This window comes from Bradysia coprophila, assembly GCF_014529535.1.
Source record: "Bradysia coprophila strain Holo2 chromosome IV unlocalized genomic scaffold, BU_Bcop_v1 contig_81, whole genome shotgun sequence".
In the NCBI taxonomy this organism is placed as follows: Eukaryota; Metazoa; Arthropoda; class Insecta; order Diptera; family Sciaridae; genus Bradysia; species Bradysia coprophila.
The window spans coordinates 1,324,045-1,338,243 of record NW_023503375.1 but is presented as its reverse complement, the minus strand read 5'-3'; the positions used below and the strand labels follow the sequence as shown (position 1 = coordinate 1,338,243).

Genomic DNA, 14,199 nt, shown 5'->3' with positions numbered 1-14,199 from the left:
CTTCATATATATATAATATAATTTTTGTTTATTTTTTTACTTTCTTTTTATTTTCATGTTTTTTTCTCGTTTTTTATACTGAATAAATAGCTACTGAATTGGACTAAAGGGATATTGTAAGAGTTGTTAATTTAATGATGGGGATTTTGTCGTTAATCGGGAAAGATAGTTGTTGTTCAGTTTTCCACAATTCAACATAATCGATGAGCAAGTATTTACAGTATAGAAAGGAACTTTCGAGAATTTGCTTTTCGATTTGTTTTTGCATTTTCTTGAATCATTTCGGAAATACAAATTCTCCGTTTTTCGAATACACGCGAAATTTGATTTTTTTTTAAAGTTGACATGTTGGGAGCGAAAGCACCATTGGGGTAAATTTACGTATGTATACACACATGATGGTTATGCCTTTCGAAGGACCGCAAGACACTTTTGAATTGATCACGAAGGCGGTGGTATCAAAATTGTCCTGTGTCGTCAACTAGGTTTGTAAAACTTTATATGACGATTTCAACTTACAAAAAAAAAAAAATTGTTGTCAAGTTGACTTTTCACACAATAATGAGTGCGTTTAACAATATTGATGTCACCCGCCTTCGTGAGTGTCTTAACCTGTTGTTTCAGAACCTTGCACAAGACTTGAAAACCGTTAATTTTTCCGATGCGGAATTGACCAAGGTTCTGAAAGGTTCTGAACAGGTTAAGACACCTCTGAGTTGATCACGAAGGCGGTGACACACAAATTTTGACAAATAGATGCTTTTTATTGAACATACTCATTACAGTTTGTTTGAAATGTGAACTTGATAAAAACTTTTTTTTTCTTCAAGTTCTGTCAGAACCTTAGAATTGACAGCTCATTTGATTTTATGAATGAAATTAGGGGTTGCCATAGCAAAAAAATTTGATGTTGTTATGTCGAATATTTTCGCATGTGTTCCCGAGTAAAAATTTAGTTCTCAGTGAGACTGTAAAATGAGCATGATCAACGGTCTCATTTCAGTCTCCTTACGTATTCAGTCTCATTTCATTCTCACTTTTTCTTTTCTTTGATGATTGTTGAACAAATAGTGAACGAGACCGGCCGAGTGGTCTCTTTTTCAATATTTTACGAGACTTTTGAGACCGACCGAGTGGTCTTTCTTGGAATATTTTTCGTTGGACTTTACGAGACTGGCCGAGTGGTCTCGTTTTGAATATTTTACGAGAATGTAAGAGACCGACCGAGTAGTCTTTCTTGGATTATTTTTTGTTGGATTTTACGAGACTGGCCGAGTGGTCTCTTTTTGAATATTTTAGGAGAATGTTAGAGACCGACCGAGTGGTCTTTCTTGGAATATTTTTCGTTGGACTTTACGAGACTGCCCGAGTGGTCTCGTTTTGAATACTTTACGAGAATGTCAGAGACCGACGGAGTGGTCTTTCTTGGAATATTTTTCGTTGGACTTTACGAGACTGACCGAGTGGTCTCGTTTTGAATATTTTAAGAGAATGTAAGAGATCGACCGAGTGGTCTTTCTTGGATTATTTTTCGTTGGACTTTACGAGACTGTCCGAGTGGTCTCGTTGTAAGAAAATATTTTTTTAGATGATGAGACCAACTGAGAGGTCTCATTTCAGAAAAATGTTTTTTTGGACTTTAGATACCGTCCGAGAAGTCTCAATGCAAGAAAATATATTTTGTAAATCATGAGACCAACTGAGAGGTCTCATTTCAGAAAAATGTTTTTTTGGACTTTAGATACCGTCCGAGAAGTCTCAATGCAAGAAAATATATTTTGTAAATCATGAGACCAACTGAGAGGTCTCATTTCAGAAAAATGTTTTTTTTTTTACTTTAGATACCGTCCGATAAGTCTCAATGCAAGAAAATATATTTTGTAAATCATGAGACCAACTGAGAGGTCTCATTTCAGAAAAATGTTTTTTTGGAATTTAGATACCGTGAAAGAAGTCTCATTGCAAGAAAATATTTTTTTTAGATGATGAGACCAACTGAGAGGTCTCATTTCAGAAAAATGTTTTTTTGGACTTTAGATACCGTCCGATAAGTCTCAATGAAAGATTTTTTGTAAATCATGAGACCAACTGAGAGGTCTCATTCCAGAAGAGGCTAAGAGGGTGATTTTTCTCGTCTTGCAATGAGACTTCTCTCACGGTATCTAAAGTCCAAAAAAAACATTTTTCTGGAATGAGACCTCTCAGTTGGTCTCATCATTTACAAAATATATTTTCTTGCATTGAGACTTCTCGTACGGTATCTAAAGTCCAAAAAAACATTTTTCTGAAATGAGACCTCTCAGTTGGTCTCATCATCTAAAAAAATATTTTCTTGCAATGAGACTTCTCTCACGGTATCTAAAGTCCAAAAAAAACATTTTTCTGGAATGAGACCTCTCAGTTGGTCTCATCATTTACAAAATATATTTTCTTGCATTGAGACTTCTCGTACGGTATCTAAAGTCCAAAAAAACATTTTTCTGAAATGAGACCTCTCAGTTGGTCTCATCATCTAAAAAAATATTTTCTTGCAATGAGACTTCTCTCACGGTATCTGAAGTCCAAAAAAACATTTTTCTGAAATGAGACCTCTCAGTTGGTCTCATCATCTAAAAAAATATTTTCTTGCAATGAGACTTCTCTCACGGTATCTAAAGTCCAAAAAAACATTTTTCTGAAATGAGACCTCTCAGTTGGTCTCATCATCTAAAAAAATATTTTCTTGCAATGAGACTTCTCTCACGGTATCTAAAGTCCAAAAAAACATTTTTCTGAAATGAGACCTCTCAGTTGGTCTCATCATCTAAAAAAATATTTTCTTGCAATGAGACTTCTCTCACGGTATCTAAAGTCCAAAAAAACATTTTTCTGAAACCTCTCAGTTGGTCTCATCATCTAAAAGAAATATTTTCTTACAACGAGACCACTCGGCCAGTCTCGTAAAGTCCAACGAAAAATAATCCAAGAAAGACCACTCGGTCGGTCTCTTACATTCTCCTAAAATATTCAAAACGAGACCACTCGGCCAGTCTCGTAAAGTCCAACGAAAAATAATCCAAGAAAGACCACTCGGTTGGTCTCTTACATTCTCGTAAAATATTCAAAACGAGACCACTCGGTCAGTCTCGTAAAGTCCAACGAAAAATAATCCAAGAAAGACCACTCAGTCGGTCTCTTACATTCTCGTAAAATATTCAAAACGAGACCACTCGGTCAGTCTCGTAAAATCCAACGAAAAATAATCCAAGAAAGACCACTCGTTCGGTCTCAAAGTTTTTGTAACAACGGTTCGAAATAAGACCTACACGTAGATATATCCAATTTAGCAACACGCGTAAGGTGGCTGGCAGTCGAATCCCAAAGTTAAGCATCATTCGTCGCGGTTAGTACTTGGAGTGGTGACCGGAAAATACATCACGAAATAAAAAAAAAGGTAAAAAAAAATCAAATAATACTCAAACTTCTATCATTTCAGCGAATTATAAGAAAAAATGAAAAACTGTGCCATCTGTGAATGCAGGAACAAACTAACAGCTTAAAGACAATGAAATATCTCACACTTGGAAAACAGAAATGAGAGTTCTCAGATGGTCATTAGAAGATGTCAAAAAGAAAGTGAGAGTTCTCAGATGGCCTCAAAAGGATATCGAAAAAAAACTACAAAGAGACTTCTCAAAGAATCTCAGAAAATATCGAAAAGAAAGTGAGAGTTCTCAGATGGCCTCAAAAGGATCTCGAAAAAGAAACTCAAAAGAGACTTCTCAAGGAGTCTCAAAAATATTTTGATAATCTAAAAGAGAGACCCCTCAGTCGGTCTCATAAATATTTTTGAAAAGAGACCACTCAGTCGGTCTCGCAAATTATTTAAAAAAGAGACCACTCGGTCAGTCTCGTAAAATACAGAAGAGAGACCACTCGGTCGGTCTCGCAAAATACAGAAGAAGAGACCACTCAGTCGGTCTCGCAAACTATTTAAAAAAGAGACCACTCGGTCAGTCTCGCAAATACAGAAGAAGAGACCACTCAGTCGGTCTCGCAAAATACAGAAGAAGAGACCACTCAGTCGGTCTCGCAAATTATTTAAAAAAGAGACCACTCGGTCAGTCTCGTAAAATACAGAAGATGAGACCACTCAGTCGGTCTTGTAAAATACAGAAGAAGAGACCACTCAGTTGGTCTCGTAAACTATGTAAAAAGAGACCACTCGCTCCGTCTCATACAGTCTATTAAATGATTTAAAACGAGACTTCTCATCGGTTTCGCAATCATCATCATCATCAATTCATCAGTATATGAGAAGAAACCAGTCTCAAACGGTCGAAAAGAGACATCTCACCTCCATACAAAAAAAACGGTCTCAAAAGGGGTCTCACTTTCACTTTTTTTTTTACTCGGGTTGTTTTGTTTAAGCACAGTGTAAGCAACTAGTGACAGAAATGAAAAGTCGGCTTCGCCTCGAATCAATAAAATTCAAACGAAAACTAAACTTTTCAACTTTTAGTCACACTCGTCCGTTTTGCCTCCTGTTACAACAATCAAGCAAACGGCTGAAAAACTGATGACTATGAATTCAACTTTACTTGTGTAAATTTCAATTTTTCTTGAAAAGCGCTCTCAGACAATTTGTAAAATGGCGGGAAGTTTAAAAAAAACCTGTAACAGTCTGTTCGTTATCTTCGAAATGAATCAAGAAAATGAAAAAACAAAGTCGAATAAGATTATGTTCCTTATTGAAATAAATCGTCGCTTTTGATATATTTAGTAGTTTAACAAATATTTCAGTTTAGAGGCCTACAACAGAAATGTAATAGATTCTGACTAGTCTCTATGCCGATGCAGCCTATAAAAATTTCATTTGTTTTTCTATTACATTTTCATTGAAGACCTCAATCAATACTGACCAAAAATAACAAGATTTAATATGTTGATGAGCATAATATGATGAGATAGCACAAATGTTTTTTTTTAAGGTAGAGGAATGAGTCATAGCGGTACAAATGTTATGGTTAAGATTTGTAAAAAAAATCTACTGTTGAGGTGGGCTTTAAAGTGGACCTATACGAATTATTTGTTTTATTGCAGTTTATTTACACAGATGTAGGGATGGACAGTCGAATTTCTGTCTTCTATTTGTAATTAACGAAAAACTGAATTGCAGTTAATTCAAGAAGAATAATTACAACTGTTAGAATTGTACCAATCCAAGGGAACGTACCACTACTACCATTTTGATAAATGGTTGCATTCATAGCCTTTTCTATCCTTTCTCTCATCGCGAACATTCGTTAATCCCGTCAATCTTTTTCAATGATTTTTCGAATCATCACCTGATCAACCCACCCAATAGCCCGCTTCTGCATTAAATTTTGTTAGTGAATCGTTAGGTGAAAATTAAACATTTGATTTGAAATGATGAAAAACAGATTTATGCTCACATGCATGTCTGCCCATGGATCGAACCACAGACACTGGATTGATTGTCGACTGCTCAAGCCAATATGCCACACGTCAAAGGTGGCTGAAAGTTTGATTTTTTTTAACCTAAAATTTTGGTACGTTCGATTGTGGTGGACCGGAACACCCCGTCAATTATAATGATTTAAAAAAAAAACTTCCTAACGGAATTTATGAATTCCCTGAACAGAGAAATCATTGACCTTAAAAGACTTTGCAGTTCTATTTCCGAGTTCTTTCTTTGTCTAGAAAAATGGTGAATAAAATACGGCAGTAATCTGGCAGGGTATCAGCATATTTTCATATTTTCTCATTAAACAAAGCATTCAACTTGAGGAACATTGAGTGTAGAAACTCGTTTAAAGTTAAAATTTTCTATTAAATTTCACCGGGTTTAGTAAAGTTCAATTTCAGACTGTTTCTCACCTTTCAAGTACATTCGATTCGAGGGATGATGTGGTAAATTACAGTGTAATTATAATTCTGAGTATTATTTGAAGTTACAGTTCGTGGAAAATATAAATTGTTTGCAAATTGGAATTGCAATTGAACAATAAAATAAATGAATTTCCGTTTCAGTGTCAAAATTCTTTGATCCCATTCCTTGTTTACACAATGTTTCCCTTAAGACTTGCATTTTAACCGGATTTTTTTTCATGTTTTTTTCGATTTAACATTTTGTTTGGATTTTCTGTTTTCACATTTTTCATTCTTCCGATGCGATGTTTTAATCATGCGATTATTTCCGTTCATCTTTTTTTTTGGTTTTGTATAATATTTTCATTAGCACAATACATTTTTTTGTTGAATTTATATTTTTTTTCTTTGATATTGTTGCACACGATATGGCGTTTGTATAAAAAAAATTATTTATCATTCGATCGATATGTTATTTTAAATGTATATAAAAAAAAGAATTCCATTTGTTTTTAGCCACCACAATTGTTTAATTTTAAATAAAAATATTGTCGATGATTTTCTTTCATTTCATTTCTTTTTTGTTTTGTTTTGTTTTGTTTTAATAATTATTTACAATTTTAATATTAATTTAAACGAATTTGGTTTTATTTGTTTCAGATCTATTTATGTTATGTACCATTTGAATGAATGCGACTCATTGAATGAAAGCAATGAAAAATTTTCTTCTTTTTTCTCATAATAAATCTGGTTGTTGCGTTTTTATTTTCACTTTTGTAGCTTCTATGATAAAAGAATAGTATCAGGCCACACTGCAATATGTTGCATAATTAAATTAATTTACGTGCTGAATGCGATTTTTTTAATTGATACATGTGTTTATTGACCTTGGCCTCGCCTCCTAATTCACAAAAGGTGGAGAACTGCTGCTTTCATGTGAATTTTGTTGAACCGACGCGAATTCAAGGTCTTTAAAGACAAATTACAAATAGAAATTCATTTGTAACGAACGTCGAGTTTCCATTTGTTTATTGACCTCGGCTTCGCCTCGGATTTACAAAATTCACACAAAAACAGGAGTTTTCAACTTTTTCTCACTTGTTATTGAAATGACTATTGCTTTATAGGGAGAGTGTATTTGTGTGAAACATTTAGTTGTAAAGAGTATGGCTGAGACACACAATATCACAGTATTCAATTTGCAGAGATGGCCTTGGTCTATTTAGGTGTGATCGCAGTCTTTTTCATTTCAAATGCAATTTTGATCTGAATATCAGGTTGTTACGTCAACAGTTCAAGGTTGAAATGAAAATGGCCGGAAACTTAAAGGTTGTGGAGTTCCTTTTTCACCCGTGATCAATTCAATCATGAAACATATCTGTGTGTAATAATGTCAGGATTAGCAACGTCCAAAATTCCCAATTTTTCTCGAACTCACATTGAAAATAAAAGACTTTTGTGAGAAGCATCAGAAACTATTTACAAACCGAACTGTTGGAGAAACTAGAAAAATTGAGAATTTTAGCCATCCAATTCCCAAGTTTTAGTGCCTTAGAATAGTTATGATTGTAAAGAGCGTTTGTGTAAGCAAAGTTTATGATAACAATGAAATTGGTTTTACCCGGATAAATATTTTCGAAAGAATTGATTTTTAGCTTTGATTAGATATAGACAAAAGTTGCTGTGACTAGGACGTATTTATTTAGAGATTTTTTTTTCTGGATCGGAATAATAGAAAGTGACGATTTGATGTTACGGTTTTCATGGAATATATAATAGAGGCGGTGTGTGTATAAATGGAAATTAGCGGATGTCTTTTTAGTCTTCATGGCAACGAACCAAAAATTTAAACTAATTTTGAGACAAAAGAAAAAGTTCAAACTATCCGAGTCTACATTTCCCAACTGCATTACCAAGTACTAGTTGTTTGTCTGTAGGTTATAATGTAAGTTCGGATCACTTACGAAATTTGTTACACAGAATGTGATTCCGTTTCAAGGACAAAGTTGTTTGCTTTTCCGTTTCTTTCCTTGACACTATTTTTACGGCTAATCATCGTCGATCAATAAAATTCCCTCAGAAAAATCTTGATATGGAAATATATACCACACATGCATAGCAAAGTGGTATACGAATGGTTTATGCTTTCTGTGTTGTATAAATCGAATAAATGACGAAAAAAAGAGCCGCAATATTTTCCTTTTTATTTTCTTCCAGTTTTCCTTTTTTTTTGCGATCATACAATATAATCCATTGAGAAATTATTTCTTTGGAAAAAAGAAAAATGAAAAAGACATTTTCTGTTCAACATAACATATCGTCTTATGTCCTAGATGTTTTTTTTATTCTTCTTCTTCTTTTTCTCTTTTGATAATAAGGCAGAAATTAATTATTTTTGTTGTTGTTCTGGTTTCTCTTTCTTGTTCTCTTTCTGTTAGTTTTTCTTTTCTTTTTTATATTTATGTCATTTTTGTTGTTATAATGTTTGTGGTTGTGGTTGTTTTTGTTGTTGTTATGCTTTTCCTTTTTTCTTTTGTAAATTTATTTCTTTTAGCAAAACTCTCGTTCATCTTCTTTTTTTTTGATAAGAAAGAAAATTTCGAGTTTTCCTTTTTTTTCGTCGGGAACAATTTTCATTTATTTATAAATATATTTACTTCTAAAAATATTTTCTGGAGTAATTTTACAATTCTATATTCATCTCTTCTCGGATCTCCACACTCATCAGCTAACAAAACAAAAAAATTCGCGAATTTTTGTGCTTAATTTTCAACTTTGCAAATTAAGTGGCGTTTTCAATTGAGAAAATTCAAAGAGAAATTATACGTGAAATCGACGACGCGCGTTTCTACAGCAAAATACATTAGTCCTTCAACTATCTGGTGACCAGCGAATCGGGAAAAATATAAAAATTCTAACGAACGAAACTCTGGATGATAGACACCAATGTACACATTCCGGATGGGGTCATCTAAACAGGATGTATAACACACTGCAGGTGATTTTAAAGCTTTATATGAGGATCTATTTTTGAGAAAGGGTTTTCTTGAAATTTCTCGATTTTCTCTAAAAATGATTTTTGAAATATTCGAGAAAGTTTCCAAAAAACTTCGAAAAATCAAGAAGGTTCGGGAAAATTCAAGAAAATATTTCCCAAACATTGACTATGCTCTATACCATTTAGAGCAGATATGATGAAAATCGGTTCGCTCGTTCGTCTTATTCTCGCTGCAGACTACTTCGCTAGATACTAAATCAACTATCGTTTAGAATCGATATTATGCAGCTGTATGCAAAATGATCTCATTGCCTTAGCGGCAGTTGTGGCCGAGCGGTCTAAGGCGTCTGACTAGAAATCAGATTCCCTCTGGGAGCATAGGTTCGAATCCTATCAACTGCGCAAATTTTTTCTGAGGTATGTACACATTTCGTTTTTAAGAAGCATTGTGAGGGACGTTAAATTGTTTGAGAGCACCATCATTAGGTTGAATAAATTATTATCAATAGGGCAAGTCAATCCATTTCCGTTTGTACACATTTCTGACACTAGTATACCGACGTTTTATGTGTTGTCTGTGAAAGAAAACGGTTTTTGTATAGAGAAATTCATAGAAATGATAACGGCCCGGCGCAGCGCCATCTGTTATCATTTCTCTGGAGAAATTACGTTTATTCATTTTATGTAACAGGTCAAGCGACAAATGACATTAAATATTCACTCATATCTATCACAGAGTGTCGGTAATGAAGTGTCGGTAAAAATGTGAACGATGGAACATATTTTTTCGGATTGGGTTGAGTTGATTCAAATTGTTGTCTGAGATCGACGTGGTGAAATTTCTAAAAATTGGAAAGATCTGGTCACTCACTATTGGTTCGTGTTAATTTCTGTCTTGCATCCCTTTCTTTTGTGTATTCCATTGTTTTTCTGGTATAATAATGAATAATAAACTTCAACTTCAACTGGTTGTCTACTCTCTCTCTCTCTCTTTCACTTATTTACACCACGTTATAGCTACCTATAAATACATTAACAAACCTAATAAAAAAATCCTAAATTTTATTGTTTCCTCTTATCGTTTATAAATATCTAAAATTAGTCATAAAAAAAGACGAAAAAATAAAATATTTTTTTTTGTTTCGTTTTTATAGTACAAAGTTTATAGCGCAAAGAAAATCTTGTTTTGGTTTTTGTGGGTAGATTATTTTTGTAAAATAAAAAAAAAATTGTCAAAAAAGTAAAACTTTTTTCTCCCCTCCTCCCAAAATTCTATAATGTCTATACGTATTATCCTCCTCTGCTGCGTTCTTCCATATCTCTATCAATATAATTAATTAATTAATTTATTATTTAACAAGTCTTATTAATTATGACCGCCATTACGGAGGTACTTTCTATCACCACTTTTCGATCGTGATCTACTGCGACGGGACCGCGGTGCCCATCGATTATCACTTTCACTATCTGAACTTTGGGCACTTTGTGTGCTGCCTTGACTTCTATTCGGTCGTCGATTATTTAATGGACTATCTTGACCATTAGCTAACAGTCTTAAATTTGAGTTTATTCGATTATTGTACGAATCGGGGCAAGGAGGCGGTGGCGTTGACGGTTCGAATTCCTGTTCCTCCAAGAATTCCATATTGATGTTCCGGTAGTACTCTTCAGTCGGTTCGCCGCCACGTATGAAAAAATTCTTATCGTTCGGTCGACAGCATTGTTCGTACAACACTGAACCGCTTTCATAGTCATTTTCCGAATACAAATCCTGATGGTTATCCACATCGGCTGGCATCTGTTGACGATCGGATGACCAATTCTGCGGGAATGTTGGTATCGGTGGAGCTTGGCTGCCCCATCGCGGCGGCGTCGGTGGTATCCGACGGGATACTTGCGGTGACATTGCTGCCGGATTCGTTCTTATTGTCATATTGTTTGGTGGTTTGTACGAACCGTACGGATGATTCGGTGGAGGAGGAAGGACATCACAAATGTTTAGTGGTTCTCGTACGGGTGCATTGTATTCACTAGAGCTAGGACTTGCTGAGCATTTGACGCACGAATCATCCGATTGAGCGCCGCGTTGCAACGTAACTGTTGCATATGGTTCTGGTGGCGCTGCCTGATGATTGTTCTTCGGTAGAATGGTTTGCGTTACTTCGGCGTATTCGGAGGGTATTTGAGGTGGTGATATCGTGTGCATTGGTTTGAGTAATGTATTACCGTGCAGCCAGAGAGAATGTTGCTTGTCCGGTAGCGATGTCGTTAGTGAAGGTCCTGTTCGAATCGGAATTAATTTGTGGAATCGACACCCAATTTGTTCAGTCGAATTACCTGGATAGGATGCCTTCATAATTCTTTTGTTCCTGCGCGCCCAGAAGACAGTGAATATTGCCGCGCTGACCAGACATAGACCTAGAATACCAAGAGCTAATCCAGTCATCCGTGATGATGTCCATCCGCTTGACGCTGGATCGGTTCTATAAGGTAGAAACGATGGTTTGAGTCAGATGATATTTTCAGATTAAAATTCATGAATCGTTTATTGACATGTCTGAAACTGTAGCAACTCTTTTTGGAAACAATTTTTTTCTCCCCGAATTTGTATTATGTTTCCGAAATTTTTTATTCATTTTGCATATTAAGGCCCCCCCACTCTGTATGCTATCCACGATGTGTTACTTTTGTTGATTTTCCTATGAAATCGATAACAATTCAATTCCATTCATATTCAATTCACGTCAATATATGCATAGCGTAGCGAATGAGGAAACAGCAAATGTTGAATATAAATGGCCATGAACAAACGAATAACAAGTCAATGACAAAAGGACATGTTGTGTATGGTTCACTCTCTGCTGTGTGCAGATATATAATATTAACGGAATAAAATACATGTTCGACTTACTTTGGCGGTCGGGAAATAAATGATGGATCCATGTGTAATGGTGCTGGTGCACTGTACGGTCCCAAGCCGCCGGACGTTAATGGCGCAACTCTGGCTATGTAACGGCCACCAGGACTCAAACTATTTATCACGACAGATTCCACCGATGCATTCAACGACAATTGTCCCAATAGTTTATTGGTAACATTTGATTTAATTTGAATCTGTTTAAATGTTTAATTAAAATGGTGCAGATAAATGATGCACATACGTACACACACAAGACGGAACAATGGGCACAATATTACATGAATGGCACCAAACACAAAATAATGCTTACCTTGTATCCAGTTAGTTCTCCATTCAAACTATTTGATGGCGGTGGTGACCATCGAACATATGCTGCCGTATTATTTATAACACCCACTCGAACGTCGGTGGGAGGAGACGATGGTATGCCATCCATAGTTCTTGCTGCATAAACCGAAAAGGATACAGGGTTACAATAGAGTAAAAGGAACATATTGTCCATCACCACCCCAACTTTACCTTTTCGTATATTAGAAACCGAACCACCCAGTCCACTGGGAACGGATGCAAACACTTCATATTCCGTATGAGCAATGAGGTCGGTGATGCGATATTCCTTACTGTCAATCATTGCCGTTGCGGTTTGGAAATCTTTTGATGAACTCGGCCGGTAGTGCAACGTCAGAGATGTCGATGGTATGCCATCTGTTGTTTCCCATGAGATATCGAGCGATTGTGCAGACGATGGTACTACTGAATTGATAATGATGTTTTGGTCGGATCCCCAACGTGTAAGCGGTGGTTGGGGTATGTTCGGTCCATCGGTACCGCTTCGTACGCGTACGAATATTCGTTTCACTGTGCTGCCGGCTTCGTTGAGTGCGGCACAAGCATACCATCCCTGTGGAACGGAGTTTTTTTTTTGCTTACTGTAATGTTTACTTGATCTTATGCAGTGAACATGAATATATTCATGGAAGGGAGATGGAGAATGAGGATAATAATTCGAAAATAAATTACGGTCGAAATAATGGGAAATAATTAATTTTGACCAAAGCTAAACTTTCTTTAACAACTTTACTGTGTGTGCCTTCCGAATGATGTGGGTTCAGCATCAAAAAGGGGTTTAAATATGTGTTTTACCATGTAGTTAGAAAAAGATTGCATTGTACAGACGAACAGTACAGTTTCGGATGTATGGTAGTTTGTTACAAAACCGGTAAATCATTCAGGTAGAAACTTTAACTTTAACTTTGCAGAAACGGCAAGCGTCTGTTACTTCTTTAGATAAAAGTGTCGCTTTTCGTGTTTGATACAAAATCTTTTACTTCATTTGTTTACCCATCTATTTTACATATTGTAATATAAGAAGACACTACCCAGAGAGCTCTTTGCTTATTTTTGCAGTTGTTGTCGACAACAGATGACTCGCGGTTTTGTAAAATCGTTTCAAAAAGGTTTTTAAAAATGGTAGATGTTCTTTGCACCCAGGTGCAAATAGGTCTCTTCCAAGGCCGTTCAAAATGTCAATCGTCATCCACAGAGAAGCCAACACAACCTCACTTTGAAGTTTTAACGAACAAATTTGTTTAAGTTGCGGTTATGTTTGCTTCTATGGATGACGGTCGGTTGTTTTCGGCCTGTCAAAATTCGTTTTTACCGTACGATGGAAGAAACCTATAGTCTTTAATAGTCTTTACGTCCTTTTGTTTTCCCTAGGGTCGAAAGTGGCTTATTACACACCAACAGAAAGCAAGAAATTTGGTTTAGGTTTCAAAAGCATGTAAAATACATTACGTAACTCGGGATAAAAGGTGAAAAGTAGAGTTTTCGTGTGTTTATTGACCTCGGCTTCGCCTCGGTTCAACAAAATTCACACGAAAACTCTACTTTTCAACTTTTTATCCCTTGTTATGTAAATAACTATTAATTACTTTTCAGAAACGACAAGCGTCTGTTACTTCTTATGACGTGTTCGATACAAAATCTTTTACTTCATTTGTTTACCCATCTATTTTTCAATATAAGAAGATACTCTCTAGATAGCTCATTGATAATTTTTGTCGTTGTTGTAGACAACATATGACTAGCGGTTTTGTAAAATGGATTTTACACCCGTGTGCGAAAAGTCTTCACTTCGTTTTAGGATCGCCAGCAAAGACACTCGTATTTAAACAAAATAAATTCAACAAGAGGAGACTGCTGTTTACTGTTGCCTAGATTGGTTATGTCTCAATGCTTAATGTCTTTTCTATTAGACATGACCATCAGGTCCTTGTGTCAGAAAGAAATGACTCAGTTCGCCCAAAATGTACTGAAAAAGTCGATTTTCAAAAAAGAAAATTTGTTTCACAACATTTCATTCCCATTGATAACTAAAAAGCTCGGGATTGACACAAGTCACCCGACT

At 35.6% G+C, this 14,199-nt stretch overlaps 1 protein-coding gene and 1 non-coding gene across 2 annotated transcripts in view; one reads left to right on the top strand and one right to left on the bottom strand.

Moving 5' to 3' along the window:
• Nucleotides 1–9,188: 9,188 nt before the first annotated feature.
• Nucleotides 9,189–9,271, top strand: Trnas-aga. Its single transcript has one exon. It is a non-coding gene; the product is annotated as a tRNA-Ser (tRNA).
• Nucleotides 9,272–9,992: 721 nt separating this feature from the next.
• The window catches only part of LOC119072207 (protein sax-3-like), a 53,533-nt gene continuing 49,326 nt past the window's right edge, over nucleotides 9,993–14,199 (bottom strand). Inside the window, exons 9-13 of the mRNA XM_037177380.1 lie at nucleotides 12,309–12,690; nucleotides 12,100–12,233; nucleotides 11,781–11,983; nucleotides 11,207–11,352; nucleotides 9,993–11,149 (exon numbers count right to left, since the gene is read on the bottom strand). Coding sequence (XP_037033275.1) covers nucleotides 10,236–11,149; nucleotides 11,207–11,352; nucleotides 11,781–11,983; nucleotides 12,100–12,233; nucleotides 12,309–12,690 — 1,779 coding nt within the window. The 3' untranslated portion in view covers nucleotides 9,993–10,235. The remainder of the gene's footprint in view (nucleotides 11,150–11,206; nucleotides 11,353–11,780; nucleotides 11,984–12,099; nucleotides 12,234–12,308; nucleotides 12,691–14,199) is intronic.